The 26,615-nt window shown below is 35.8% G+C and overlaps 2 protein-coding genes across 5 annotated transcripts; both read right to left on the bottom strand.

The window, feature by feature from the left end:
• Positions 1-1,068: 1,068 nt before the first annotated feature.
• rab32b (RAB32b, member RAS oncogene family) lies at positions 1,069-6,173 on the bottom strand. Of its 2 annotated transcripts, none has more exons than XM_052620237.1 (4): positions 5,776-6,173; positions 5,081-5,358; positions 3,963-4,115; positions 1,069-1,460 (listed from the first exon to the last, which is right to left on the bottom strand). In XM_052620237.1, the coding sequence occupies exons 1-3, from the start codon at positions 5,987-5,989 to the stop codon at positions 3,975-3,977; spliced, it is 633 nt and encodes a 210-aa protein (XP_052476197.1). In that variant the 5' UTR covers positions 5,990-6,173; the 3' UTR covers positions 1,069-1,460; positions 3,963-3,974. The 2 variants fall into 2 exon arrangements, with proteins under 2 accessions (XP_052476197.1, XP_052476196.1); XM_052620236.1 differs by having other exon boundaries at positions 3,956-4,115; positions 5,776-6,156.
• Positions 6,174-6,201: 28 nt separating this feature from the next.
• On the bottom strand, positions 6,202-23,011 carry grm1b (glutamate receptor, metabotropic 1b). Of its 3 annotated transcripts, none has more exons than XM_052620223.1 (9): positions 22,860-23,011; positions 21,712-22,578; positions 20,483-20,732; positions 18,528-18,763; positions 14,770-15,016; positions 14,394-14,562; positions 14,160-14,286; positions 10,094-11,024; positions 6,202-8,945 (listed from the first exon to the last, which is right to left on the bottom strand). In XM_052620223.1, the coding sequence occupies exons 2-9, from the start codon at positions 22,427-22,429 to the stop codon at positions 8,120-8,122; spliced, it is 3,504 nt and encodes a 1,167-aa protein (XP_052476183.1). In that variant the 5' UTR covers positions 22,430-22,578; positions 22,860-23,011; the 3' UTR covers positions 6,202-8,119. The 3 variants fall into 3 exon arrangements, with proteins under 3 accessions (XP_052476183.1, XP_052476184.1, XP_052476185.1); XM_052620224.1 differs by having other exon boundaries at positions 21,712-22,527; XM_052620225.1 differs by having other exon boundaries at positions 8,651-8,910.
• Positions 23,012-26,615: the final 3,604 nt, after the last annotated feature.

Below are 26,615 nucleotides of genomic sequence, written 5' to 3'. Positions count from 1 at the left end.
GCCGCTTTACCCATCAGACACAAACGCAGCCCCTTTGTGTGCCATGAAAGAGTTTGTTCAGGATAAGCTGTCATGTGTCGAGGGGAAAGTTGCTGGAATATGTAAATTACTTATGAGTGCTTGTTTCGCTGCAAATGACTCAAGATGACAAACCAAACAGACAGCAGAAAGATTTAACATTCAGAAAATTTGACCCCTAAAATTTCTTTGAAATATCCAATGGAGTTCTGACAACCAGACTGACATCACAGTATTTATTGCTGCAAACTGCTGCCATTGTTAACAGAGCCACTGACACACTTTACCCTACAGATACCAGTTTGGACTTCATTTAGTAATACACAGATTTTTAGGCAGAGGGTTAATACACTGGGAATTCTATTATAAGTAGAATATATTTTAAAATGTATATTAGCCAGAAATAATGGTTTGAAATTTTCTCACAAATAATTAGTTGATGGACTGGAGTGGATAACTTCTGGATTATTGTGATGTTTTAATCAGCTGTTTTGGACTCTGACTTCTGACGGCACCCATTCACTGCAGAGGATCCACTGCTGAGCAAGTGATGTGATGCTACATTTCTCCAAATATATTCTGATGAAGAAACAAACTCCTCTGCATCTTGGATGGCTTGAGGGTGAGTGAATTTTCAGCAAATACATTTTTTGGGTGAAATATGGTGTAAGAGAAATAATCTTAATTTAAAGGGAAAACTTTTTTTTTTCCTTTCTTGTTTTAATCTTTAAGTCATGCAACAAGCCTTAATATCTTGTCATTTTGCTTCTCAAGTTAATGTATTTTTAAGAAAGAAAAAAAATACTATCTGACTGATATTCATTTGCTGACATTGATGCTAATTTTTTTTAAACAAGTACTTAAAAAGAAAAGAATTCTGAAAAATTAATATTTTATACATGTAATAATTTTGCACTTATTGTTGTAGAATTTCTCATAAACTTTCCTTCACTCATCCTCTGAAACTAGGTCTGAAGTATATAGGACACAGACTTTGTCTTTGATGCTTTTCCTTTAGCAAAATATCCACTTCAAATGCAACCAGAAACATTATAATGCATGTGCATTTATTAGAACTGAACATTTCAAGCAGCATAAATCAGTCACATTTCATACAAAGTACCAAAGAGTTGCTAAAAGTTTAATGTCTTAAGTTCGATAATAAAGCCTCATCAGGATGGATGAATTCATTTCACATTATTTGTAAACAACTGCAGCGGAGGGGCTCAAATAAGTGTATGTAGAACAGATCCCTAGACGCACACCAAGGACTCTACAAAGTAAAACTACGGGACGGTGCGGAACAGATGGGAGAGTAAAAATATCTGCCCTCCTATACACAACATGTCAGCAAAAACCTGCCTTCAGGCTCAGCGTTCACACGATGAACCAGAATGAGACCACCACAGCCCACTGTCCAAGCAACTGAGATAGTCAGCAAACTGTTGACAGACAGAAGAAGGAAATGTAAGTCATTTTAATAGAAAACTAAAATGTACAGCTCCTCTTCAGTGAATGGGTGTCATCAGAATGAGAGTCATGGCTGATAAAAACATCACAATAATCCACAAGTAATCCACAACACTCCATCTTTTGAAGTGAAAAGATGAATGTTTTTAAGAAACAAACCCATCAAGGTAATTTACCTTTAAACTTGCTTCAAGCCAAAATATGTTACCGTGGACCACAAAACCAGTCATGAGGGTCCATTTCTCAATATTGAGATTTATGCATCATCTGAAAGAAAATTTGCATTTTTTTGATGTATGGTTTGTTTTGTTAGGACAGTATTTGGCAGAGATACAACTGTTTGAAAATCTGGAATCTGAAGGTGCAGGTACAAAGAAATTGTATTATAGAGAAAATCACCGTTAAAGTTGTCCAAATTAAGTTCTTAGCAATGCATATTACTAATCAAATATGAAGTTTTGATATATTAACAGTATAGGAAAATTACAAAATATCTTCATGGAACATGATCTTTACTTAATATCCTAATGATTTCGGCATAAAATAAAAATGTGGACCCGTATAATGTTCTGTTTTTTGATTTTTTGTTGAATATTGCTAAAAGTGACTTAAGACTGGTTTTGTGGTCAATTGTCACATATGTGTTCACAACCCAAAACTCTTCCTCCAGTGAACAAAAAACATCTCCTGCTGTCTCTCACATCAAAATCCACCAATTCGTTTAGATCTGTTTTGGACGTTTTTTTGCTTGTACAGTAAATGGTGCATATTTCTCTCCTGATTCAGATGAGAACTTTTTCACTGGAGAAAGCAAAAGTATAGATGAAGCAAAGCAATGATTTGAAGTTAAAAATGCCTTAATAATGGATTCAGTTTTTACAAACACAGATTTTCTCTGGAGTGGTGTGAATTATTGGTGAAATATTGTGATGATTTTATCAGCTGTTTGGACTCATTCTGACGGCACCCATCCACTGTAGAGCATCCAAGACGAAATGCTACATTTCTCCAAAACTGATTAAGAAACAAACTCGTCTACATCTTGGGTGGCCTGAGGGCAAGTACGTTTTCAGCAAATTTTAACTGAAAATGTGCGTATTCTTTCACCAATAGGCCTGTTCTTGGACAATACAATGGCATCATTTATTCATAATTTTATAACCCTGCTCTCATTCTTGAACAAATTAATTAACAATCCACTTCCTAATACATTTTTAACTGAATTACAGTTCATCTTCAGGAACAACATTATGACGCAACAGTGCTTTCTGGTTTTCTCACAATACTATCATGGAAATCTGCCAGAAAATATAAAAGCGCTACACCTGTACAACCGGTCTAGCAGATCTAACAGATGGGAAGAGTTTAAGGGCGAGACAGGAACGTTTCTCGTGCCTCTGGGGGAACGTGCTGAACGGCGCAGCATCAGACCTGTGCGACGTGATACACGGCTGCGTACGAGCACACAAAAAACTCTTGAAAAAACACGCTTTTCCATGCACAGAATCTGTAATATGCTGGCAGCTGATTCCTACAGTGTGTTGAGGCTGCTATGGTTGAGCGGGGTATTGTTTGCTCTATATAGGCTAGTCCAGATCTCTGGGGGGAGTATCAGGGAGTTCTTCACATTCACTCAAAAATGCACGACAAAATTGGGTCACACTGGGAACGGCTTCCTATTTCTGTGACATTAACCATTGTGTATGGATGCTGTGCATCATGCGGATGTGTTTGATCGCTCCTGTGACCTGGATAATCGCTGTATGGGACACATTTTACTTCTTTATTTGAAATAACTGATCATTTTATAAACTTGATGAAACAGAGCAGGGCATTGGGCTTGATTAGTGTATGTTTTTGGCCTCTCAGTTACTAAAGTTTGCAAAAACTATATGAACTGAAATGAAAATCCTGCCACTTTTTTGTCTAATAATGTAAAGGGAGATTTATTAGCTTGCTATCTGAGGCACAGTATTACACATTTATGCTGCCCTGATGGAATATTATCCTGAAGCTACATTTATTTTTCATCATTATTCTAACTCTATTAAATTATTTTTCATTTAAAACATTCTCTTGTGCTATTTTCCAAAGAAAACAAACTTTTGATGGATATATATAAAAATATAGGCCACGTCCCAGTGCACGCTGCTTTCTGCAGAGAGTGGATTTGGCTTTCTGTTCACTCCTGAAATGTTGTAGGATGAAGTGTGTACGGTGGATCTCGGTTAATCTCCTTCATGCTGATGTATTTAATAACCGTGAGCATATTAGCAGGGGATATGAGACACATTTATTAGATACTCAGCATCAAACTCATTAAACATGGTACTCGTTCATGGCCCCCAAAATGTTTAGTTGAGTATGAATCATTGTCAATAAATTTAGATACATAAAAAAATACAAACTGCTGTATGGTATGCTGTATAGAAACAAGTAATTCAGAGTTCTGCACAGTTCTATAGACCTCATACTGGGATTGTGCATCAGCAGCAGGTAGAGCTGCTCTTTGACTGCTGTTGCAGGTTGAGCTGCATGTTCTGCTCTTCTTCTTTCACTGATTCCTCGTTGTTTTGGAGAATGTGCTTCACAAGGAATTTAGCAGCTTCATCCACATTGATGTTCTCCTAAAACACAAACACAACAGCAAAACTCCATTCAATCTAGCTACATCAGTTTAAATCTAGTAACGAAACAGAAGTGGAATAGTAGAAGGGATATTACTATACATTTTATAATGGTATGGGCAACATAACATAGTAGCTAAACATACAATTTCTTATAAAACTATTTTGATAATCATAATAAACTATATATATATATATATATATATATATATATATATATATATATATATACATATATATATATTTATTTATTTATTTTGTTTCTAGTGTCACATGATCATCATGTTCATTTTTTATTTTATTATTAATGTTGAAAACATAATATTTTTGTTTAAACAGTGAAACAATACCAGTTCTAAAGAAATGTTTCCTTTTATTCTGCAAGTATGCATTAAATTGATCAAATGTGACAGTGAAGACATTTATAATGTAACAAAAGATTTCTATTTCTATTTCATCAAAGAATAAAAAGAAAATGGATCACAGTTTCCACAAACATGTTTTCTTAACAATGTTGATAATAAATAAGTAAGTTTCTTGAAAAAGTAAATCAGAATATTAGAATGATTTCTGAAGGATCATGTGACACTGAAGACTGGAGGAATGATGCTGAACATGCAGCTTTGTTCACAGGAATAAATTAAATGTTAAATATATATTTAAATAGAAAAAATACATATTTTAAATTGTAATAATATTTCACAATATTACTATTTTAACGTAATTTTGATCAAATAAATGCAGTCTTCAAAAACATACCGTAATTAAAAAAAATATATAAAAAGTAAACATTAAAATTTAAAATATAAGTTTAAAAATAGTAGGTAATGTACGTAATTAATATTACAAGTATGGAATTAATACATAAACATGGAGGAGGATACTGGTTGGGTTAGGATTGAAAAAAACGTTTCTTATCCAGAATTAGTCTAAATATTGGAATAGCATGATAATAATCCAGTCACCTTCGCTGATGTCTGAAACCATCCAATGAAGCCTTTCTCCTGGCAGAGTTTCTCCAGAAGAGAGGCGTTCCTCCGACACACTTTAGTCTCATCACATTTATTAGCCAGTAAAACAGCAGGGATCGGACGGCCGCTTTTCAACATTACTTGACCATCAAGTTCATGTTTCCAGTTCAGAGCTCCATCTAATGTTGACCCGTTTGTCATGTCATACACAACAAACGCACCACTGGATCCCTTGAAGTACACGCGGTTCAGTCCTCTTACACGCTCTTGACCTAAATAAACAAGAGAGAGAGAGAAAAAAAACAGTTTTAATCAGAAAGCACCAAATTAGCCTCTAAGATTATGGTCTGAAATCTCCAGTTTGATGGAGAAACACAAACTGCAGGCATTTCAGATTCATATGACATGACATGTTTGTCTTGCCTTAAGATTTATAGTATCTATATATGAATCTGAAAGAGAAACTGTATCACTAAATGTTTAATAATTACCCCGATGAGGACCAACGTCACAAAAAAACAACTATTTTTGACAGTGTTAGATATATTTCTGTAGCTAACTTTCATATTTTGCTCATGATGCCATTTTCTCAGCAATGTACATCAACATAATTGAGTTTTATGCAATGCTAATCTATTATGAGACATCAAAATAACAACTAACATTATTGTACAAAGACAAAGACTTACCTGCTATATCCCACAGCTGAAATCGCACCCGCGTGTGACTGTCCCAGTCTATCACCTTCAAAGAAAAATCCACACCTATAGTGGTTTTCAACTCCTCGTAGAACTGATTTTTCACAAATCGTTTAACAATGCTGGTTTTCCCAACTTTATGGTCTCCAATCACCAAAACTTTAAATAAATGTTCAGTGAATCCTAATTCTGCGTCTCCTGACATTTTCCTGGATAGCGATAAGAAATCGCATCTGTGGTTAAATGACCTAGTTCTGATTTATTCTGCCGGTTAAATCCCTGTCATGTTTTCCAGCAACACACAACCGTCTCCAGCATGAAAAACAGTAAAACATAGAATTTACAAGTTAAATCAAAGGTCAGAGTTTGAGTTTTTCAAGTGCAAAGCATGCATAAAGTAACAGTGAGACACACAGGTGTTGAAGACGGTTCTTTAACATGGTCATATGAAAGCAATAACTGGTCACATTTTGGGAAATTATTAACTAAACACTGCAGCAACAACCCTGAGAGCTTATTTACAAAATATACAGTATTTATCATAAACCTAATAAAACATGCTCACCTAAAATGATAAGCTAAACAGCCTCTGACAAAATACAGCAGAACTAAATATCATCTGTAGAAACATGTAGTTTATCTTAAGATAGCTACTTCTAGGCTCATACAGTATGCAATAAATGAATATTTAAAAAAAATAGAATAGCACAAATGTTTTCTTAAAGCTAAAGTATAGACTACAGTATGTAATACTGCAACAGAAAAACATACAGCATAATCATTTCAGATAGTATCTAAAAAGTTACTTGAATAAAATCCTCTATAACTGCTTAAAATTCCATTATAATTTAGTAACCGTTATGTCATACAGGATTTAAATGGTCATAACAAGAGTATTTAACTGTCTACTTATGAGGACTCGTGGTACATTCTGGTCAAACTGTCGTCGGTGGCCCTGCTGAGCATTAGGGGATCTTGAATCTTCATTAACACATTGACTGTATGAAGCATGGAAGTATTTGGAGCTGATATGCAAACATTTTACCAACATGTAAGAAAAGCTGCCAAATACAGGTAATCATTTCTAATGGAGTCATAATACAAACTCCAACTTTATGTTATGACCATCTAAATCTACATTTTCGTCACTATTTAAAAACATAACAATCACATAAATAGATGATAAATCATATATACACTTCCTATTGTACTTTAAACACACGAACTATACAAGAATCACATTAAAAACAATACAGCATGAAAAAATTAAGTGGTTTTGACATTGGCACTTAAAAACTACTTATTTTTTTGATACATTTTGTAATACATTTACTAGGCATTTGTTAGTAACACTTGCTGTAGTTTACTGCATACATATGCTACATGATGCAATGCTGTAATGTAGAATTAAAACTGTTTGATGATCATGTTTATTTAATATAGACTCGCTTAAAAATGTAGTTTATAAAAGTCATGATTGTACAAAATGCCTTAAACACATTCAATTGCCACTGATAGAGTTGCTGCACATTGTTAGGATTCCTAAATCTTCATTTTCTGCTACAGTGGATATTTTCTGCAAGTCGTTTAGATGGATTTGATCTATTATGAAACGCATAAACGGCTCAGAATATACAGCATCACAATGACTGGTGTTGGTGTCATGTCAACTACTGCTGCCATACTAAAGCAAGAGATAGTGACACAAAGGCTACCTACACATTTGGTTCCTGCTTTTACTCAGTCCAGCACTGACATTAAGGTCCAAAATTAACTTTTTTGCCACACCTGCCAATTGTGGGTAAATTGAGAAAAATGAAAGGATGATAAACTGTATTTTGCTTTATTGTTAATTAAAATGTAAAACATAAAGAAACATTAAAAATAAATATTAAATATTACAATTGAACAATTAATATATAATATATATAATTAAATAATTAAACATTAAATACAATTAATAATAATAAATTAATAAAAATGACAGACTATTTTTTTTTACTTAAATTAAAATAAAAAAGCAATGTAAAAACTAATTATTTTATAAAAACTATAATATTAAAATAACACTGGCTCTTTTAAAATAAGTAGATGGTACACAAGCTTCTCAATATCTATGTGAAACTATGAAAGGTATACTGGCAAAATGTTATGTGCAATTCGCAATGTGCAAGTCTTAATTTTGGACCCTGGTCAACATACATTCACTTCCATCTTAAAAACAACCATACTGTATATAATAATAAAGCTCTCTAGTGCAGGCGACTTACAGTCACATTATTGCACAAACTAGTACAGTAGCTATTATTTCACAAAGCTATAGTTGACATTTATTTCAAAGAGTCGAGGAGCTTTGCTTATAGTCTCTGAGAATGACAGACGCATATGTCACGCTCGGAGGCGTGCATAAGATGGACTCGGACACAGGGGAGTTGCGAACAGGGCTGCCTGAGCCGAGAGAATCACGAAACGGAGAAGGTGGCATGAGGGCGATAGAGTCCTCCACTGCCATTTTAATCTGCACCAACTCCTCCTCATCGTGGATCTGCGCATTGTCATACATGTAGCCTTGAAGAAGCCCGAACTGCTCGTTTTCAACCTCCTCCAAAGGGGAGATAGGTTCGTCTGGGTATGCATCCATGTGCATGGATAAAATCGGATGAGGGTGCAATATCTTGGATTGAAGTGGCGAAATCACCGCATTGCCCAGATCATGCAGGCTTATGATCTCATCCAGATCGGACATGTTTGAATTAAACTCCAGCACCTCTTGATATGCAATGTCATGTTGAGGGAGAACACTGTTTTTTCGTGGCATGTATGGCTCGGGAGTGTAAAACGTCATATTGGCGCCCGCCTCCTTCATAGGCTTGCTGACAGGCGACTGCCTAAGAGCCATCAGAGGAGGACTGCCCGAGGGATTGTATCTGATCGGGTCGCCCTCATCCTCCTCGGCTACATTATACAGAGTCTTGGTGCTTAAATCGGAAAACTCCATGCCGGGGTTATTGAAGGTATTAGTTAGGGGTTTGATGACAGCCGTCTGATTGGATCCGGCTTCCTGCTTCTTCACATGTACAGACAGTCTGTGCCACATGTGTTCCCCTTTCGGAGGATGTCTTGAACCTGGTTCAGACCATGACACAGACTTTCCATTAGAACTATGAACAAAATAAAGACGACTGTTATTTCACAGGAACCGAGAAAGGTGAACACAAGAACAACATTTCTGGTTCGTGTAAAAAATTATGCAGAAATATGCTGAATATTACTATTCAGATATTTAGTGTATGCTTGGAAACAATTCTTTTTACAGATCAATAGAGTTGGGCGGTAATCTAAAATTACCAAAATCTTGATTTACAGTACACAGTAAGCATTTGTGTATCAGAGTAAACAGTTTAAAGTGTGGTCCAAAAGTCCTAGCCCATGATCATCAGTTTTTGTTCATTTCAGCTCCAGTGCTGCTTTCATTAAAGCTAACAGAAGAATGAAATGATAAAAGATTCTGAATTTGTCTGAAAATTCAAATAAACGTTTCACTCAAACATTGTTAATAAATAGAAATATATATTTTAAATAACCATCCATAATTACACGTGCATAATATAATCTTTAAACATTTCGATATAACATCTTAAAATATTCCAATATAAAACATTACATGAAAACACAGCAAAGCAGGAGTGCATTCAAACTTTTGGACCACACTTCATATCACAATATACATCAAAACTAAAAAGAAATTTAATCTAATTTTCACATTTTATCTGGAAGTGATTTAGACACCACTGCAGAAACAGCTTCACTAATTTTATAAAACAAATAGTTGACCACAAAAACAGTGATACTGTGTACATAATACTACATTATGCAACAAGTCACAAACGTAAAACAACTAGGCCCAAAGATTTCAGCCTTGTTTGGAACAAGTCCTTCTCTCTATTTCTGCATTACTCTATGTTTCGTGTTTAAATACCACAAATATATCTAATTTACACCATCATACCACCCAGTAACTGTTAGTGGAACAATTATAATTCTTGCTCTTTGTCATTCCATACATCTAAAGCTACTGTAGTAGCACAGTCTCCCCCAGCCGTGCTGTTCAGACGCCCCTGTGTGTGCAGGTTTTAATTGTAGTTGACCTGCAAATCACAAGATGTCTGAGAGAGCTGTTAATTGAAGAAGCTCCTCTAAATGGCATGATCTTAAGATCTGGAGAGAAGCTGTATTAACAGGACTGGACCCATGGGCTCGAACACAACAGGACGGAGAGAGACTGTGCTAACGCCGCTGAGCTACTTACTTGGCGTTTCCAGTTGCGTTCTTCTTGCGTTTGAACATGTTTAGAAGGCTGTTGCTCCTGCAAGCAATTTTTCCGTCACCCACGTGCATGCGAACCACGTCTGAGGTGGTGAACGCGCTGCGTACGTTCCTCTCGGGCTTGGCGAGAATTATGTACATTTTTGGAGTGAACATGCAGCCGAGAGCCACCGTCACGCTGAGGCTCACGGAGAACGACGTGGTGATGATCTTGTAGTTGGAGCCAAAGTAGATCGGCACAAAGGCCAACCAGATAATACAGGTGGTGTACATGGTGAAGGCGATGTACTTGGCCTCGTTGAAGTTGGCAGGGACGTTGCGAGTTTTAAACGCATAATAGGTGCAGCTGAGAATGAGCAGGCCGTTGTAGCCCAATGGTGCCACCATGCCCAAATTGCTGGTGTTGCATATTAGAAAAACTTCTCGAATACTTGGGTAGAACTTTATAGGCTCTGGAGGCTCCAAGATGATCAGCGTGACCTCTAAAGTCAGTTGCACACCGACGAGGATGGATGTGATCACCACTTGCGCCCAGGCGCTCATGAAGCGTGGTTTGCGCGTGCATATTTTCTTCTTGCTGCCGGCTAGAATGCGAGCGATGCGGTTGGTCTTGGTGACGAGAGCCGAGTAGCACATTGAGGCTGAGAGACCCACGAGGAGGCGCTGCAGGTAACACGAGGCTATGGTGGGACGGGCGATGAGAGTGAAGGGGCAGATGTAACCCAGGAAGATGCCAGCCAGGATGATGTAGCAAAGTTCACGACTGGAGGACTTGACGACTGGCGTGTCTCGGTACAGTATGAAGATGAAGGTAACGAAACTGGTCACTAGGATGCCCAGACATGAAAAGACGACAGCTGCAATGGATTCAGGATGACTCCACTCCAGGTACCGCAGGGGAATGGGCTCACAGACTGAAGAGAGAAGACGAAATGATTAGATCATATGTGAGACTATGAACACAATGCATTCAATTATTAATAGTAGTGTCTGCTAAGGCAAACATCACTATTATTATTGCTTATATTGTGCTAATGATGCTGTGCAAATACTTTTTTAAGCTTCAGACTTTTTATCTGGTAGACAATAAACCCAAAACTACAGATCAGAATATCAAAGGGGATCTTCTGATTTTAGGCAATAAGCAACTAACTAGCAATGCTCTAGCAAATACTCAGAGCACCCTAGAAATGGCAAAGCAATGTACCAAACTACTTTGCCTTATATATATATATATATATATATATATATATATATATATATATATATATATATATATATATATATATATATATAGTTGGCAGACCATTTATAGCATTTTCTTAAAGCAACTTGTTATTTTGAGAATAGAGTTTTAAACGTTGCATGATGGTACCGAGACTGAAATTAGATTATAATTTTAAATGTGCATCAAAATGATCTGATTACACATATGTAGGATTAGACTATACTAACAAAATATTTGTATGTCAAAGAGAACGAGTCCTAAGGAATATCAAATAGCTTTTTCGAGGTTAAAAGAACGATTTCTTTCAATGACATTCGAATGCTATGGCAATTACCGATTACTGTGCAGAAATTCAAACATCAAGTAACGTTGATGTTAACATTAACAATTTGAGATCAAAGTATAACAAATATAATAATTTGCAAGCTGTAGTACAATCCTGAAGTACAGTGAATATCCTCACTGGTGCTTTGGCTGACAGCCCACACATACACCTAGCTGAAAACATTTGATTCATCTGTGATGAGGAGCCGTGCCGATGCACAACCCACGTAAAGAAAAGAATTCAGCAAATAACTGCAACTGCAGGTTTCAAACAGAGATGGTGACAAAGAGGCAATATCTACACACTAAAGCTTTACGTAACAGCTGGTATCCACTTTGAACACTAGTAAGCAACCACTTATCAATGCCCTACTAACTACTTTAAACACCCTAGAAACACGCCAAAATCCACTCAGAGCAAATGCATATCAATGCCCCGGCAATGATTTTATTTTTTTCACACATGGGAAAGTATGTAAATTTTGAACCCCCTAGCAATCACATAGGAACACGCAAAAATACTCCGAACACTTCAGAAACCACAAACAATGTCTTGGCAACCAGCCATAAAACTTCAAAGTGGTTTCTCTTGATTTGGCTCAGTAAGTAACCATCTAGCAAATACTATGAGCAACCTAGCAACTGCACAACATGCGAAAACACCTTATTAAGCCCTGGAAACCACTCTCAAAATCTGTGCTTTGTTTCTCTTGAATAAGGCCAATCTAGCAAAGCCCTATCAACAGTCCAGAAATATTCAAAACATACCTGCACAGATTTTTTCCCAATTTACTGTGGACTCATATTTCCACATTCACAGGATGTGAGACATTATCAATGTAAGCTTCCAGCAATAAGCAAACACTAAGAGGTCAACAGGGGGTTGAAATGCAATGCATGCATTGTTGAATATGAATTAAAAATGGCAAAAGCATACACTTTGCATTGCTGCAGGTCTTTGTAGGACTGGCCATCTGAGTGTGACCAGCTCGCATATGCACCAAATGCTAAAGTAGGTTTCCAGCTCACCTAAAAATAAACAGCCCTTCCACTAAGGGACCGGCCGTAAGAAAGAACCAAGCCAAAGGAGACTTGAAATACTGCAGCAGGAGAGAAGATATTAATGCTTCCTCATTACCAACCAGTATTCATGAGAGCTAGACACTTTTACCAGTGATAAAACTCAAGGAGAGCTCAAAGACAACTATTTGTATGTCAAAATACATGAATCACAATTAAAATCTGTATTTATCCCATGCACATGGGTTATTCTTGAGCTATGGTGAATCTGTGCATTTCGGCAGTAGAATAGAATGGAGCTATACTATAGTGAACTGATGAAAAAATACATTGCTAGGACATTCTAGGCTGCTGCATTGACATTGACCATCATAGAGTATGAAAATAGGCCAGAGAAGTAGGCAGTGAAGTAGGGCTGTCACAGGCGATAAGTTGTACAGCGCAAGCAATCTGTAAAAATGATAAATGGCCTTCAGGTGTCATGGGAAACCTTTTTGAAAATAGGACAGTGAAGGTCTTTTTAAAGGCCAAAATCAGTCATCTAAGGCCTGGAGAGTGGGTTTCTGCATGAATGTTTGATGACGCATCTATGTTGCTTTGATTCAGACATATCCTTTTTCCTTTGAATCTGGAACTCAGTTTTAGAATTTTACTCAATTTAAATTGAAACCAATTAAAGCGATTCAAACTTTGGGCAACAGTACAGTGTAGGAAAATCATTAACAACTTTTGAACATTTTTTGTATAAAAAAAAAAAAAAAAAGTCACCACCGTAATCTTATGGTCATAAAAAAATAGCAAGTCTGATTGCTTAGAAAAATATTATCACACCTCTCCTCGACAAGTCGCACAATTTGAGGTGTCATTCTTGTCAGGAACAAACGGTGACACTGGATTGTTTAAGGTTGTAGACTGAGTTATATCTTTGAATATTTCATTTTAAAGCATTTCAAATTTAAAAAAGTTAATAATGCCACACAATGTCCCTTTAGTTTGTCCATTGTTTCCTCTAGACAGCTATGAAATCAAAGAGATTTTGCTTCATTGACTGACTCTAATAATATCATGTCTCCTCCCTAGAGTTTCGGAAGAGATCTCAACCTCAACAAGAAACCAAAATACCAAAGCCAACCAAAATGCAAGATTTCAGTGCAATTTCAAACATTTCTCTTGAAATAATGTACATTTTCTGAGCGATACAATGCAAATTAATTTTATGGGTCTATACTTTGACTTTATATCAAGTATAGTCTCATTTGTGTTAGTTGTTATTTTTCCTGAAGAATTTTACTAGAAACTACTATCTGCGAAACCGACACTTTTTTACAGTTTTTATTTATTGAATATTTCAGCCAGTATGATAATGCTTTCTGCTAGTAAAAAGGGTGTAGTACTTCCAGCTACAACAATTTACCAGTTAGTGAGTTTTAAAGTCTGGGTCTGAAGTTTAACACAGTGACTACTGCAGATGAAGTACCTTGCAGTTCTTTGTCCGGCCACCATCCCAGCTCACAGGCTTTACAGGTGAACTCATCCTGCACATATTCATTGTCTTTACAGGCCGTACAGATCCAACAACAGCTCACCTCCCCTTTCCTGATCACCTGTGAGGACACAGGAACACATTTCATTTTATCTGTATCTTAAGAAGAAACAGATGCAATGGAAATAAAACCAATGAGAGTTTTTGCTAATAAATATACAAACTCACCTTGATCTCTCCTTTGGAGCAGGGCTCACTGCAAACAGATCGAACCATCTCACTTCGGTTCATCTGGATCATATAGTCATCGATACTTAAAACGCCTTTATGCCACGAGCCAACATTTATATAGTCATAGACTCCAGGCTCTACATATTGCAGGTTCATAATGTCATACCTTCAAAAAACAGAGAGATACCAAAACACAGATTTATGGGGGGAATAAATCCAGAAATGCCTGTGAGTGAGTGTTTGTCAAAGCCAAGTCATTGGACTTATTGGATGCATGGTCCACAGTGGTTTAAAAATTAATTAATAGCTATTTTTGCGTTATTCCTTTAGTGTATAAAACGTAGCTTTATGTAGGGCAGTAAGTAAGACTGACCTTCCTGGCGAGTCCCCGTTTTCATCAAACCACACATCTTCTCCAGACACACCAGTAAACGAGGTCTTGAGGAGAAAGTCCAGCAGTTTGCTGCCGTCAATGGGGTCCATGGCATCACACAGTCCCACGTGATCTGGACACAAGTGCTCATGCATATCATGAAGACCGTGAGCCATGGCATAGATGGCATTAATGACGAAGCCCATCTTACTGTCCTGGACATAGTTGTCCTCCAGGCTTTCATAACCTGTTGAGAATCAGCAAACCAAAAAGCAATTATTAGAACATCAGTGCAATGCAACCTGGGTGTTTTAGTCAACATGAAACAACATATGCAACCTATTTTAATCATTATAGATATAAATCACTAATTGACTACTGGTTGATTTTGTCCCCAAGCTGCATGGCGTAAGTGGTGTTAGTCTTTTCATGTAAGCAATGAAGACAAACAGTTTTCTTTAGAATAAAGTGCTCTAATGAATTATTGACAGGGAATAAAGAAACGTGCATTAAAGTAAGTAAACAGGGTCAATATTGATTTCATGTTGACTGAGGCAAATCATTCAGCAATACCAGCAAATTGGAAAAAAATCCACATTTTGTAGCTAAAAGGTTTTACTGAAATGAAAATCAGAATGAAAATCCCAACTGTAATAAGTTCAGCCATGATATTTCCAGACCCCATTTCATTGTAATTTTTGAGCACTTTAAAGGGAACGATAGGGTGTCCAAAGACATCATTATTCCTAAGCCACAGGCGCACAGTTTTTTTACTTTATTTTTTGCATTGGACATTGAATCGAAAGACAGCAGCATTAAAAGACCAGATCAAACAAAATGCAGTTGCCATGGCAAAGAAAACCATTTATGCAACCCAACTCAGCATTTAATTAGTAATGGACATGATGGTGACATTATTATTAATTGAGCAAGATAAATTAATTATTCATCCGTGTTCTCATTCTTGAACATCTCCCTTATGAATCAAAGTAAATGTGGCTGACAATAGAAGAAAAACAAAACAAAAATGATTGCTGTATTAATTCAAAGGAACAGGCAATGTCAAAGGACACCCTATTGGCTCATTATCTGGTGATCTGTAACAAGCCAGCAGGAAGCAATATCAGGCACCATAGCTGATAAATATGGTGTGTTTAAAAAAAAACCTAAACATATATATATATATAAAAAAAGAAAGAAAATGCTCATCGTAACATGGCTCTCACCTTATAGCTGTAAATTAAAGTGCACTGCAGCAAGCAACGGGCAAAAGTTACAACCTAGACATGCTTTGCTGGCCGATCCCTAATTTATATGGCACAAAATAAAACAGTGACACTTTGAGGAAAAACTAAAACATTAAATACCTCTTAATTAATAATAGAGGCAGATTGTGAGGACAAACCCCCCTGGCTCTCTATTAGATCAATTGTTAAAAAACGACATTTTATTTGGTATGTCAAAGTTTTGTTTACATGCAAATTGAAATAATTGACTAGAGGCTTCAGTGAGGATGTGATACCGTGCTATGATATCATAACCCAAATATCATCTCATCACATAAAATTAACCATCAAATCTTCACAAAAATCGGATAAAAAAAATTAAGAACAAAAAATTGAGGAACAATGTGCTGACTATCTTAATTTATATTAGATTTTTAAATTTAATCTTTGATGAGTAAAGAAATAAAAGGTCACCATATCATTTACTATGACCTTAGGCTTAGGGTTAGGGTTAGGGTTAGTTTACACTATTTACAATACGTCACAGGATGATAATGTGTCTGGTCACTACTATTTTTGGTAAAAATAGTGATCACCAAAACATTTTTTCACCATAGTCACAGTATGACATCGATACAATCTCTCTCTCTTTTTTTTTTCTTCAGTTGTGCGTTTAGCAGATGCATCTTGTAAGTGGAGCCAAATCTATAGAAATAAGAAAAGTGACCTCTTGATTTCTTCTCTCTGAAGGCTCTGATTCATTTTAGCATAAGCAACTAAAAATGTTTGGAGCTTAAAAAGAGTTCCCCACCAGAACATGCAGCCAAGCCAACTGGCATGATATATCTAGCTGTTATTGGGACATAAAATTCAAAACGAAGTGACCTTATAAATGTTCTTTTATTTTTTTAGGGAAAAAACATCCCAATAACTTCATATATTAGAGGTCAACCGATATTCTGTGCTGCTTTATGACTTTACTGACAATAGTAAACTCTTATCTAATAACATTTACTAGTGATCTGAAAATATAAAGACACATTTTATACAAACACAGAATCGCAGAACATAATTTATTTTGAAATCATATGGTTGTAAATATATCAGTCGACCTCTATCTATATTGCTGAGGTGAAGTGTCTCCACGTTAGCTCTTCAGAAAAATATTCACTTACCATCTTGGAGTTCTAGACAAAGAAATAATAACAAAACAGCAGACTATGACCATTTCTCGGTTTGACCATTTTTAACAGTTTTCATTTTGCCTTTACATTCACATTTTAAAGAGTTAAAATACAAATTGTGCATTAGTCTTTTGACTATATAAACTGATAAAAACTAAAAAAGATAAAGCAAAGCAATGCTGTAAAGAAATATAGACAAACAACATGAAAACACCATAAAAGTAGATCAGATACTAAAGTGAGTGGCATGCTTCCCTGTAATTATTACACTTTAAGATGAGTCTAGTTCTGTAAAACATAAATGTGGCATTGCAAATGTAGAAAATAAAGTCAAAAGAGTCATTTGACATCAAGCTTACTTAGTGTTGCCCAAAACAGTGCTTCAGCTGATGTTAAATATCAACCCAGCCAGATAGAAATGTGCCAAAAAAAGAGTCAATTTACCTAGATCACCTTTTCAGTCAGCAGAGAAGGTTTCAAAGATACAAAAAGAGCAAAAACACAGAAAAGGTATGTGTTTTATTATAATCGGTTTTAGGAAAAAACAGCTATAGCATGCAAAATGGGTCATTCCTGTTCTGCCGTACCTTTTAAACTCTGTAATATCAAACAGATTTTTTATTTTATTTTGCATGATAACTATCGCTACAAAACACCAACAAATCCTTAAAATCCATTGCTCATACTTATGTTTGTACCAGTGCAAAATACCAGTCCATAATCCATAATAACGCTTCCTTCAGTTAAAAAGTCCATCTCTTGTTGTCCTCTCACATCACAATCAAAATCAAAAACTGTTTTTGCTTGTAAACCGTTTTTGATCTGTCCATATTTCTATCCTGATTCAGACTTGTTTTTTTTTTAGCTGTAAGCAATGTTTTGAAGTTAAAAACATCTTGATGGATTTGATTCTTACAAACAGCTTTTGGCTTCACATGTTGTTAACTGGTGGACTGGAGTGGTGTGGATTATTATGGTGTTTTTATCAGCTGTTTGGACTCTCATTCTGACGGCACCCATTCACTGCTGAGCATCCAATGGTGAGCAAGTGATGCAATGCTAAATTTTTCAAACTCAATGAAGAAGTAAACACATTTACATCTTGGATGGCCTGAGGATACATTTTATCATTTTTGAATGAACTGTTTCTTCAATACATTGTAAATGTCTCTCTTTTTTTTCATTTTAGATTAGTAGTGAATTATTTCAAATTCAAGTCTATGTTAGGATTTTTGAATTAAAGAATTCAAGAATTTTTATCTAACATATTAGGTCGTCTGTGATGGGGACACGAAAATGTACCGCATGCTAGGAATGACCCATATCCAGCCTCTCTCTCTCCTCGTACCTGAGCAGTTCTTCTTATAATTCGTGTTTTCTTGTGGATGTCCCGGGAGGCGGCACTGGAAACGATACTGCCAGAATTCAGCAAACCAGGGGTTTCTATTGTTGGTGTTGAGCCGTAACTTCAGGTAATATTCATCGAAGGATGTGACCTCCGCCGTCTGTAGCTTCATAGTGATGCCACCCACAGCTTCCTGCTCGTATCCCTCCACGACTTCATCCCTGTCCGCCCAGCCGTCACTGAAGGAAATGTCTAATTAGTTAGCTAATTACCACCAGCTTCCTTTTCAGTCTCTCACCTGCAGTGCTTAAATAAGTTTGATGCTTCAGTGTATTGACCTACTTTAGCACAGGCTAAAGAACAGACTCAGCACAGACGATACTTACTTTGTGTTAGTACAAGTGATGTGATGATGGCTGCCAACAGATTGATATAACCTTCTCTAATGCTTTTAGCTACAACGTTCAAGGTAAAATATTGCACAACTGGCTTACTTTGCAATGCATAATCTGCAATTTCAGGCATATCCAAAGAGCATGAACCTTTATTTGAGCTATATAACAGCAGGATGTAATCCCAGGCTGTTTGGTGTTTGTTTTTTGTCCCAGTCCATGTCTTTTTGAACGTGTTGTTTGAGCTCATAATGAAGGTGTCTTTCTGTGGTCTTGGTATCATCAGCACCATCTGCCTCTCAGCATCTTCTCGGCAGTGTGCCAAAAACTGATTATTATTAGTTGACACTTCATATTTCATAGATGACAATTTACCACGAGCAGCTGACAAGCATTGTGTGTTTTCAAAGAAATGCCACAATCGAGTTCTTCAACTTCAGGCGTGCCCTGGATAGATCATGCACTTTCTTGTCCCGGAAGTTGATTTTAATTAAAACCAAATGATTTTAATTTTACTTTATAATTCAAAGGCAATGTTCAATTACAATTGCAAAATTTCCAGTACATTTTTCAAACTCTACTCTTATAGACAGGTCTAATCTAACAGCTAGTATCAAATGAAGTTAGTATAATGCAATTAAAACACAACAATTTAGTACAGTTTTATAAATCATTTTCTAACAGCCATGGCAGTGTGGAAGATGCAATACACACTTATTTGCATTACTTTAAGTTTAAATTGTCTTACATTTTTTTATTATTATTATTGCATTTAATGCAACTGCAATGCAACTGAAACATTCACAGGTACAAAAATGTAGTAAGGAAATGGTTCAAATAGCCCATGTGACATCAAATATAATGCTATGAAGCTACGAGAACACTTTTTGTTTTCTTTGCGCACAAAAAGTATTCTCATAGCTTCATAACATTACAGTTGATTCACTGATGTCACATGGACTATTGTAACAATGTTCCTACCTTTCTGGGCCTGGGAACATTTCAGTTGCATTGCTGTCTATGCAGGGTTAAAAAGCTCTTGGATTTCATTAAAAAATATCTTAATTTGAGTTGGTTATGATGACCAAAGGTCTTAAGGGTTTGGAATGACTTGAGGATGAGTAATTAATGACAGAGTTTTAGTTTTGGGGTGAATTCAGCCTGGTGTGACTAGTATGTCATTCATTAAGTTACTAAAGTTCATGGCTTTGAATCATAGCCTCCTTTGAAACGGTCTCCTTGACCCAGAATAAAGCAGCCGTGGCCAGTTGATGTTCCTCTTTTCTTAGTCTATAGAGACAGCTTTGATACTGTTTTAAACACTTTACACCAACAAGAAAGGGTTCTGCTGATTAAAAAAAACTAAAGGGACAGTCATCCATCATTTTAATCTCATTAATAGAAACATGCAACATCAGAAAAATCATGATCATTTCTTAGCAGAATCCCTCTGATAGATCTGGTGCTTTATGAAACCATCAAGGATTATACTCTAATTCCTCTAAATGTCCCCCGTGTCTCTGAAGTGTCACATTTCAGTACATTAAAAACTAAACTTATATTCACCTGCCGATGAGGAGGAATTCTCCGGCTACGCCAAGGCGTCTCATGGCCATGAGGAGACCACGGACAGTCATCCCCTCACAGAAACACACCACCACGCGAGCTTTGGGCAGTCGCTCTCGCAGTTTCCTCAGCAGTCGGTCAAAGTGTTTCTCCCCAGCGTTGCTGTAGATCTTGTCAGAATGGGCGATACACAGACCTTCCTGAGATGCCAATTCCTTAAAGGCCTCCATGCCGCTCTCGCCATAGTTCCCTGAGGAATGACATGCAACACAATAGCATTTGCATCAGAGAGTCTCTTATTGCATCAGTCAAGCTCACTTGAGATTAACAACTGTATTTCAATGTTCCTCTACTGAGCAGGTCAAGAATGCAGATTGACTTTACTGCTGAGATTATGGCCCATAATTGGGTTAAATAAGCAAAGTTGCCTATTCAGATTTTAAAAACTTGCTCCTTTCAATTCAAGATAGTAACATCCATATAATATGGAATAGGATTGGAATGTATTTCTGAATGTGTGTGTTTATATATATATAGAGAGAGAGAGAGAGAGAGAGAGAGAGAGAGAGAGAGATAGAATTAACAAACTAAGGACTGAAAAAATACTGAACAAATGAATGAATGAATCGAAAACCAAAGATGATGACACAGATATTTGTTTCATTGAATGATTTGAGTGAGAGCTTGTGACCCTGATTGTGCTTTCAAATGCTGTTAAGAAGATTACAGTGTTACTTTTTAATCACATACTGGGTTGTATTTGGAATAATGTGCCATGATTAGAGACCGACATAAATCTCTTGATAATGATATGGTGATTAAAAAGTCTGTTCAAAGACAGTCATCACATACATTCATTGTTTTGACCTTGGTTGAGGATTCGAATTATATCTAGATTGAAAGTACTGCACTTATTATTCTTATTAGTCTTATTTCTCTTTACTGTCCCAAACAGACTTATTTATGATATTTAAAATGTGATCAAGGCTATTTTTGAAAGGTGTCTTAAGATTTAAGCAAGGGGTGATCCAATAAAAAAGATAAACCACAAATAATACCTACATATTTACAAAATAAATGGGGTGCATATGGAGATTTCTTCATTTTTTAGCTCTATGTCGAAAACTGACTCAGTCGTGCCTTTTTTTCTCCCTATGTATTTTAGGAGGAACAATTGAAATAATGTTGAATCTTGAGCACTCTTTTACATCTCCAGAGCTATAACTCACCCTCGGTGTGAACTGCTGACACATACGTCCAGTTGTAGCGTTGAACGATGTCCAGGAGAGCTCTGGCCTGAAGAGTGTCAGAGGGCACGACCCTAAGGAAGTACTTAAAGAGGGTTTTATCGCTCAGATCTATGCTTGTAGCAGAGTATGCAATCTGAGGGATGTTGAACAGCTGCAGCAGGTTCTGAACTTGAATGGCCACTGAACTGGATCCAGGTCCAATCACACCAGCGATGGGTTTTTTGGTGGCCGGCGGCAGAGCGGAAGGATTTCCATCAATGCACCACTTCTGCCCGTCCTTTTCATCACGAATGGAGATAAGCGAGTCTCTTATGAACTCAATGCTCTGTTCCAAAGCAACAGATGAGTGCCAGCAGGAGTCCCTGATCTCACAACCCAGAGTGATGTTGGGAAGAAGGTTGGGATCGGAGTTGATTCTATCTAGTGTATAAAACATCGCTTCCACCCTTTGGATCCCGTACTGTTCCCTGACCTCACCACACTTTCTTTCCGAGACCTTTTCTGCTGCTGGTTGATGATGGACAGAAAACAGAGCGCCGATGATGATATCACCATCCATCCTTGCCACGGAGCGGGATGCTGCTCTGGGTACCACTGACCTCTGATGAACATCAGCTGCTGAGATGGGACAGGTACAATACAATAAGACTGAGAGACACAAAATGATTAAATGTATTCTCAACATCATCATCCTCATGGTGTCAGATGTCTTCAGTTAAAATCAGCTCCATCTTGCTGGTAAGAGACAGATATTTGTTGCATTCCAGTCCAGCCATGATCATCCAAAAATCTTCCCTGCAGAATGAAGATGAGAATGAATCACTTCAGATCACATTCTTGCAGCACCTACAGATGTGATAAAACATATTAAATCATGATTATTAATAATTACATTCTGATGATTTGTAGATCCTAGATATGTGCTGTAAACATTTTTAAATCAACAAGACACAGAAAAGTAAATTTCCTAAACATGCAGCATGTGTCCTGTTGATGAGCCATTCTGTGCCATTATTTAACTCAAGTATAATAGCTAGTACAATAGCCACCATGCAATAATTCCTAGCAGGACACTAGTTTAGTGATCTGGCTGATGTGTCATGCTCATATAATCAGCTCATTCTCACCTGAAATCACAGCGTGTGTCGTCACATCTCTCTCCTGAGCTGCTGGAGCACAAACTGAGCCTCCTGTTTTCATCCTCCAACATGAGCGCAGGAACCTCCTCCTTTATCATCACTGCATTTGAAAGCAGCTCACACACCACACACAGACAAGACACACACATCCTGAGGAATATGAGACCAACATTAGGCTGTATATTACATTTAGCCAACTATGTGTACGTGTGTCTTGTTAAAAATGAACATCTAATCTAAAATGCAATTTTTTAGTTGTTGTTTCCTTAATAGTAGTTTCTGCGAGATTATCCACATTCCACTTCAATTAATTTATGAAAACATCTCGAAAAAGAAATCTGGATTATTCTTACAGGTGCACATCACAGATGTTATAAAATTAATATAACATTTTGCAACTATAAAAAATTAATATCTTATTGTACTGAAACACACAGCCTATATTGACTTTATAAAATACCTCTGTGAGATATTTAAGATTTATCTTTGAAACATTTGTTCAGAAGAGTTCTCTGTGCTCATATATTCATGATATCTAAATAGATTGACATAGATACAGAACTGTAATTAATACCAATACTTAAAATGTCAAGTAGTGTATAAAAACCTAATTGTGTGAAAAAAAATGAATTGTGTCGAATATTAATATTCCATTTCAATAAGCAGGTGTCAGAGCCCTCTGGTGGTGAGATTAACGTGCTGCACCGGATTCACAGTTTGACCTTGAAATATCTCTGATTCAACATGTCCTGCAGATTATGAAAAAGGACAATGTTAATAATAACATTTGAGTAAACGTTCTTGTATATTTTTAATAAACAAGATAAAATGCATAATTTTAGAATAAAATATCAATACATAATACTGAGTTCAAGACATAAGCAGATCATTGAATATATTTAGATCTATGAGAGATTCTCAAACTCTGAGCATTGAGTCCCAGAAAGACTAGATCTGACATGAGTTTGATCCACATCTTTAACTCTGCTGAACAATCAGACTGTGATTGTGAGAAGGAGTGATCAGAAAGAGATGTCATCCCTCCACACAGAGTGTAAGATGAGCTCCACAGTCTTTAACATTCGTGATGAAGTGTGTTTAGAAGAGGAGCTCTGACTGAAATATCAGTTACCATAGTAACAAAGCAAGCAGTTGCTAAAAACTGTTTCCTGTGAGTGAGAAACAAAATATTCTTCCAGGTGGAGCTCAGAGATTCAATAAGTTACTCTTAGAGCGAAACCGAGTGTCCACAGTGTTTAAATCATGTTTAAAAGTGTGGGTTTGCACTTTGCAGATCTGAACACAAGAAGAGAGATTATAACCTTCATAGCACACACACACACACACAAACACACACACATGTACGCATGCATGCACACACACACACACACACACACACACAAGCACACAAGTTTAGGTCTGTACAGGCCAGAGTTAGATCAGTTGTCCTGTGCTATAATTAAACAAAAATATAATAGCTAGTATAACTGCTACAACAGCTAAAGCACACCACATACAGTTACTAAGGAAAATGAAACACTTAAATACATGATATATATTTCAAATATTATTTTATTTATTTATATGTATGATTGTCATGTTTAAAATTCCACTGATACACATTTGTTTTGTTTAGGTTAGTTAATGCGGTAACACTTTAGAATACTGTTTCTTACTTGCTACACAACTAATAAGGAATTATTGAATAACTAACAGGTGATTATTCATTAACACTTATCTCACTACTGTTAACTACTAAGAAAGATGTGTTAACTAATCAGTATGTAATATAATTTTATGATTGTGTTAAGTAACAGTTAGCTAATCAATAACTTGTGTATTCTGTCATACCTCCTGAATAACTACTATTAATTATCTACTAGTTAGGGTTCAAGAAAAATAACTATGAAGTAACTACTAATGAACAGTTATATGCAGTTACATTGAACTGTGACCCTTTCATATAAAAGTTATTAGCAGTAGTAGTAGTAGTAGTAGTATGAAAATGCAATATTAATAAATGCAATACATTTTATAGAGGTTTTGCCTGTGTAGTGAATTGTTTTGTGAGTGTGTTTTGTAAGAAATCGACTTCCAATAGGAACCCCACCAGTGCCTTGCGATAACTTACCTTAGTTTTTATATTTTTATATTTTATATACAGTACTGTATGTGTGCCTCATCAGCATATACCACATTACCATTAATTTAATTTCTTTATGCAAGGCAAAGCCTGAGGAAAAGTTAAAATACAGGTATCAAATTTGTAATTAAAAAAGAATTATAAAATAATTCTGCAGGACTTATTTTGAACCTGAAACATTAAGCCTATTCTAAAGTGGAAATGTTGGGAACCCATTAGTAATTATTAAAGAATTATTAGATAATTCTGCAGGAATTACTTAGAACCTGAAACAGTATTCTAAAGTGAAAACATAGTGAACCCATCAGTAATGAATAAATAGTTATCAAATAATTATTCAGGACTTATTTTGAACCTGAAACATTAAGCCTATTCTAAAGTGAAAATATTGGGAACCCATTAGTATTTAATAAAGAATTATTAGATAATTCCTCAAGAATTACTTAGAATCTGAAACAGTATCCTAAAGTGAAAACACAGACAACCCATTAGTAATTAATAATTAACGATTAAATAATTCTGCAGGACTTATTTTGAACCTGAAACATTAAGCCTATTCTAAAGTGAAAATATTGGGAACCCATTAGTAATTAATAAATTATTATTGGATAATTCCTCAAGAATTACTTAGAACCTGAAACAGTATTCTAAAGTGAAAACATAGGCAACCCATTAGTAATTAATAATTAATTATCAAATAATTCTGCAGGACTTATTTTGAACCTGAAACATTAAGCCTATTCTAAAGTGAAAATGATGAGAACCCATTAGTAATTAATAAAGAATTATCAGATAATTCTGCAGGAATTACTTAGAACCTGAAACAGAATTCTAAAGTGAACCTCTTAGTAAATAATAATAATAATAATAATAATAATGTCCTTTTACTCAAGTAATTTTGAAAATGAATAGGCCTACTTATAATTTTACTGGAGTAATATTGTATTGGGGTATCTGTACTTTTACTCAAGTACTTATGGGACACAGCCTGATTATTATAGTGATTATTTGTGTATAACTGTTCATTAGTAGTTATTTCATAGTTATTTTTCTTGAACCTTAACTAATAGATAATTAATAGTAGTTCTAGGAGTTCTAGAAGGTATGACAGAATACATAAGTTATTGATAAGCTAACTGTTACTTAACACAATCATAAAATTATATTACATACTGATTAGTTAACACATCTTTCTTAGTAGTTAACAATAGTGAGTTAAGTGTTAATGAATAATCACCTGTTAGTTCTTCAATAATTCCTTATTAGTTATGTAGTAAGTAAAAAACAGTATTCTAAAGTGTTACCGTTAATGCATACCATGTCAATCAGTACATAAAGGTTTGTAAGAAGACACAAATAATGCAGAACAGGGAAAGTTTACACAACTCAATGCTTCATATAGATTCAAATATATACTCGATTTAAAAAAGTACACGTATTTATCTTTTAAACAAACAATGTACACAATATCTCGACAGAAAAAATATGTTAATTTAAAAATTTAAAAATGTTTAATATTTTCCAACTATGTCCCAACATTTTGGCAACACCAAACACATAAAAACATGTAAATTCTGTAAAGTCCTTTGAGTCAATAAATC

This window comes from Carassius gibelio, chromosome A17, assembly GCF_023724105.1.
Source record: "Carassius gibelio isolate Cgi1373 ecotype wild population from Czech Republic chromosome A17, carGib1.2-hapl.c, whole genome shotgun sequence".
Classification (NCBI taxonomy): Eukaryota; Metazoa; Chordata; class Actinopteri; order Cypriniformes; family Cyprinidae; genus Carassius; species Carassius gibelio.
Note: the sequence above shows the minus strand (reverse complement) of the source record. Positions and strands in the feature narration are given on the sequence as shown.

What these genes read in the sequence shown, in the direction of transcription:
- rab32b (XM_052620237.1), bottom strand. Translation starts at nt 5,989, where the DNA reads ATGTCAGGAGACGCAGAATTAGGATTCACTGAACATTTATTTAAAGTT. An exon ending in TCAGCTGTGGGATATAGCAG is followed by an intron (nt 5,359 to 5,775) that starts GTAAGTCTTTGT and finishes TTGTTTATTTAG; the next exon opens with GTCAAGAGCGTGTAAGAGGA. An exon ending in GGTTTCAGACATCAGCGAAG is followed by an intron (nt 4,116 to 5,080) that starts GTGACTGGATTA and finishes TTTGTGTTTTAG; the next exon opens with GAGAACATCAATGTGGATGA.
- grm1b (XM_052620223.1), bottom strand. Translation starts at nt 22,429, where the DNA reads ATGAGGATGATGATGTTGAGAATACATTTAATCATTTTGTGTCTCTCA. An exon ending in GTCAGCAGTTCACACCGAGG is followed by an intron (nt 20,733 to 21,711) that starts GTGAGTTATAGC and finishes GTCATTCCTCAG; the next exon opens with GGAACTATGGCGAGAGCGGC. An exon ending in AACGGGGACTCGCCAGGAAG is followed by an intron (nt 14,563 to 14,769) that starts GTCAGTCTTACT and finishes TGTTTTTTGAAG; the next exon opens with GTATGACATTATGAACCTGC.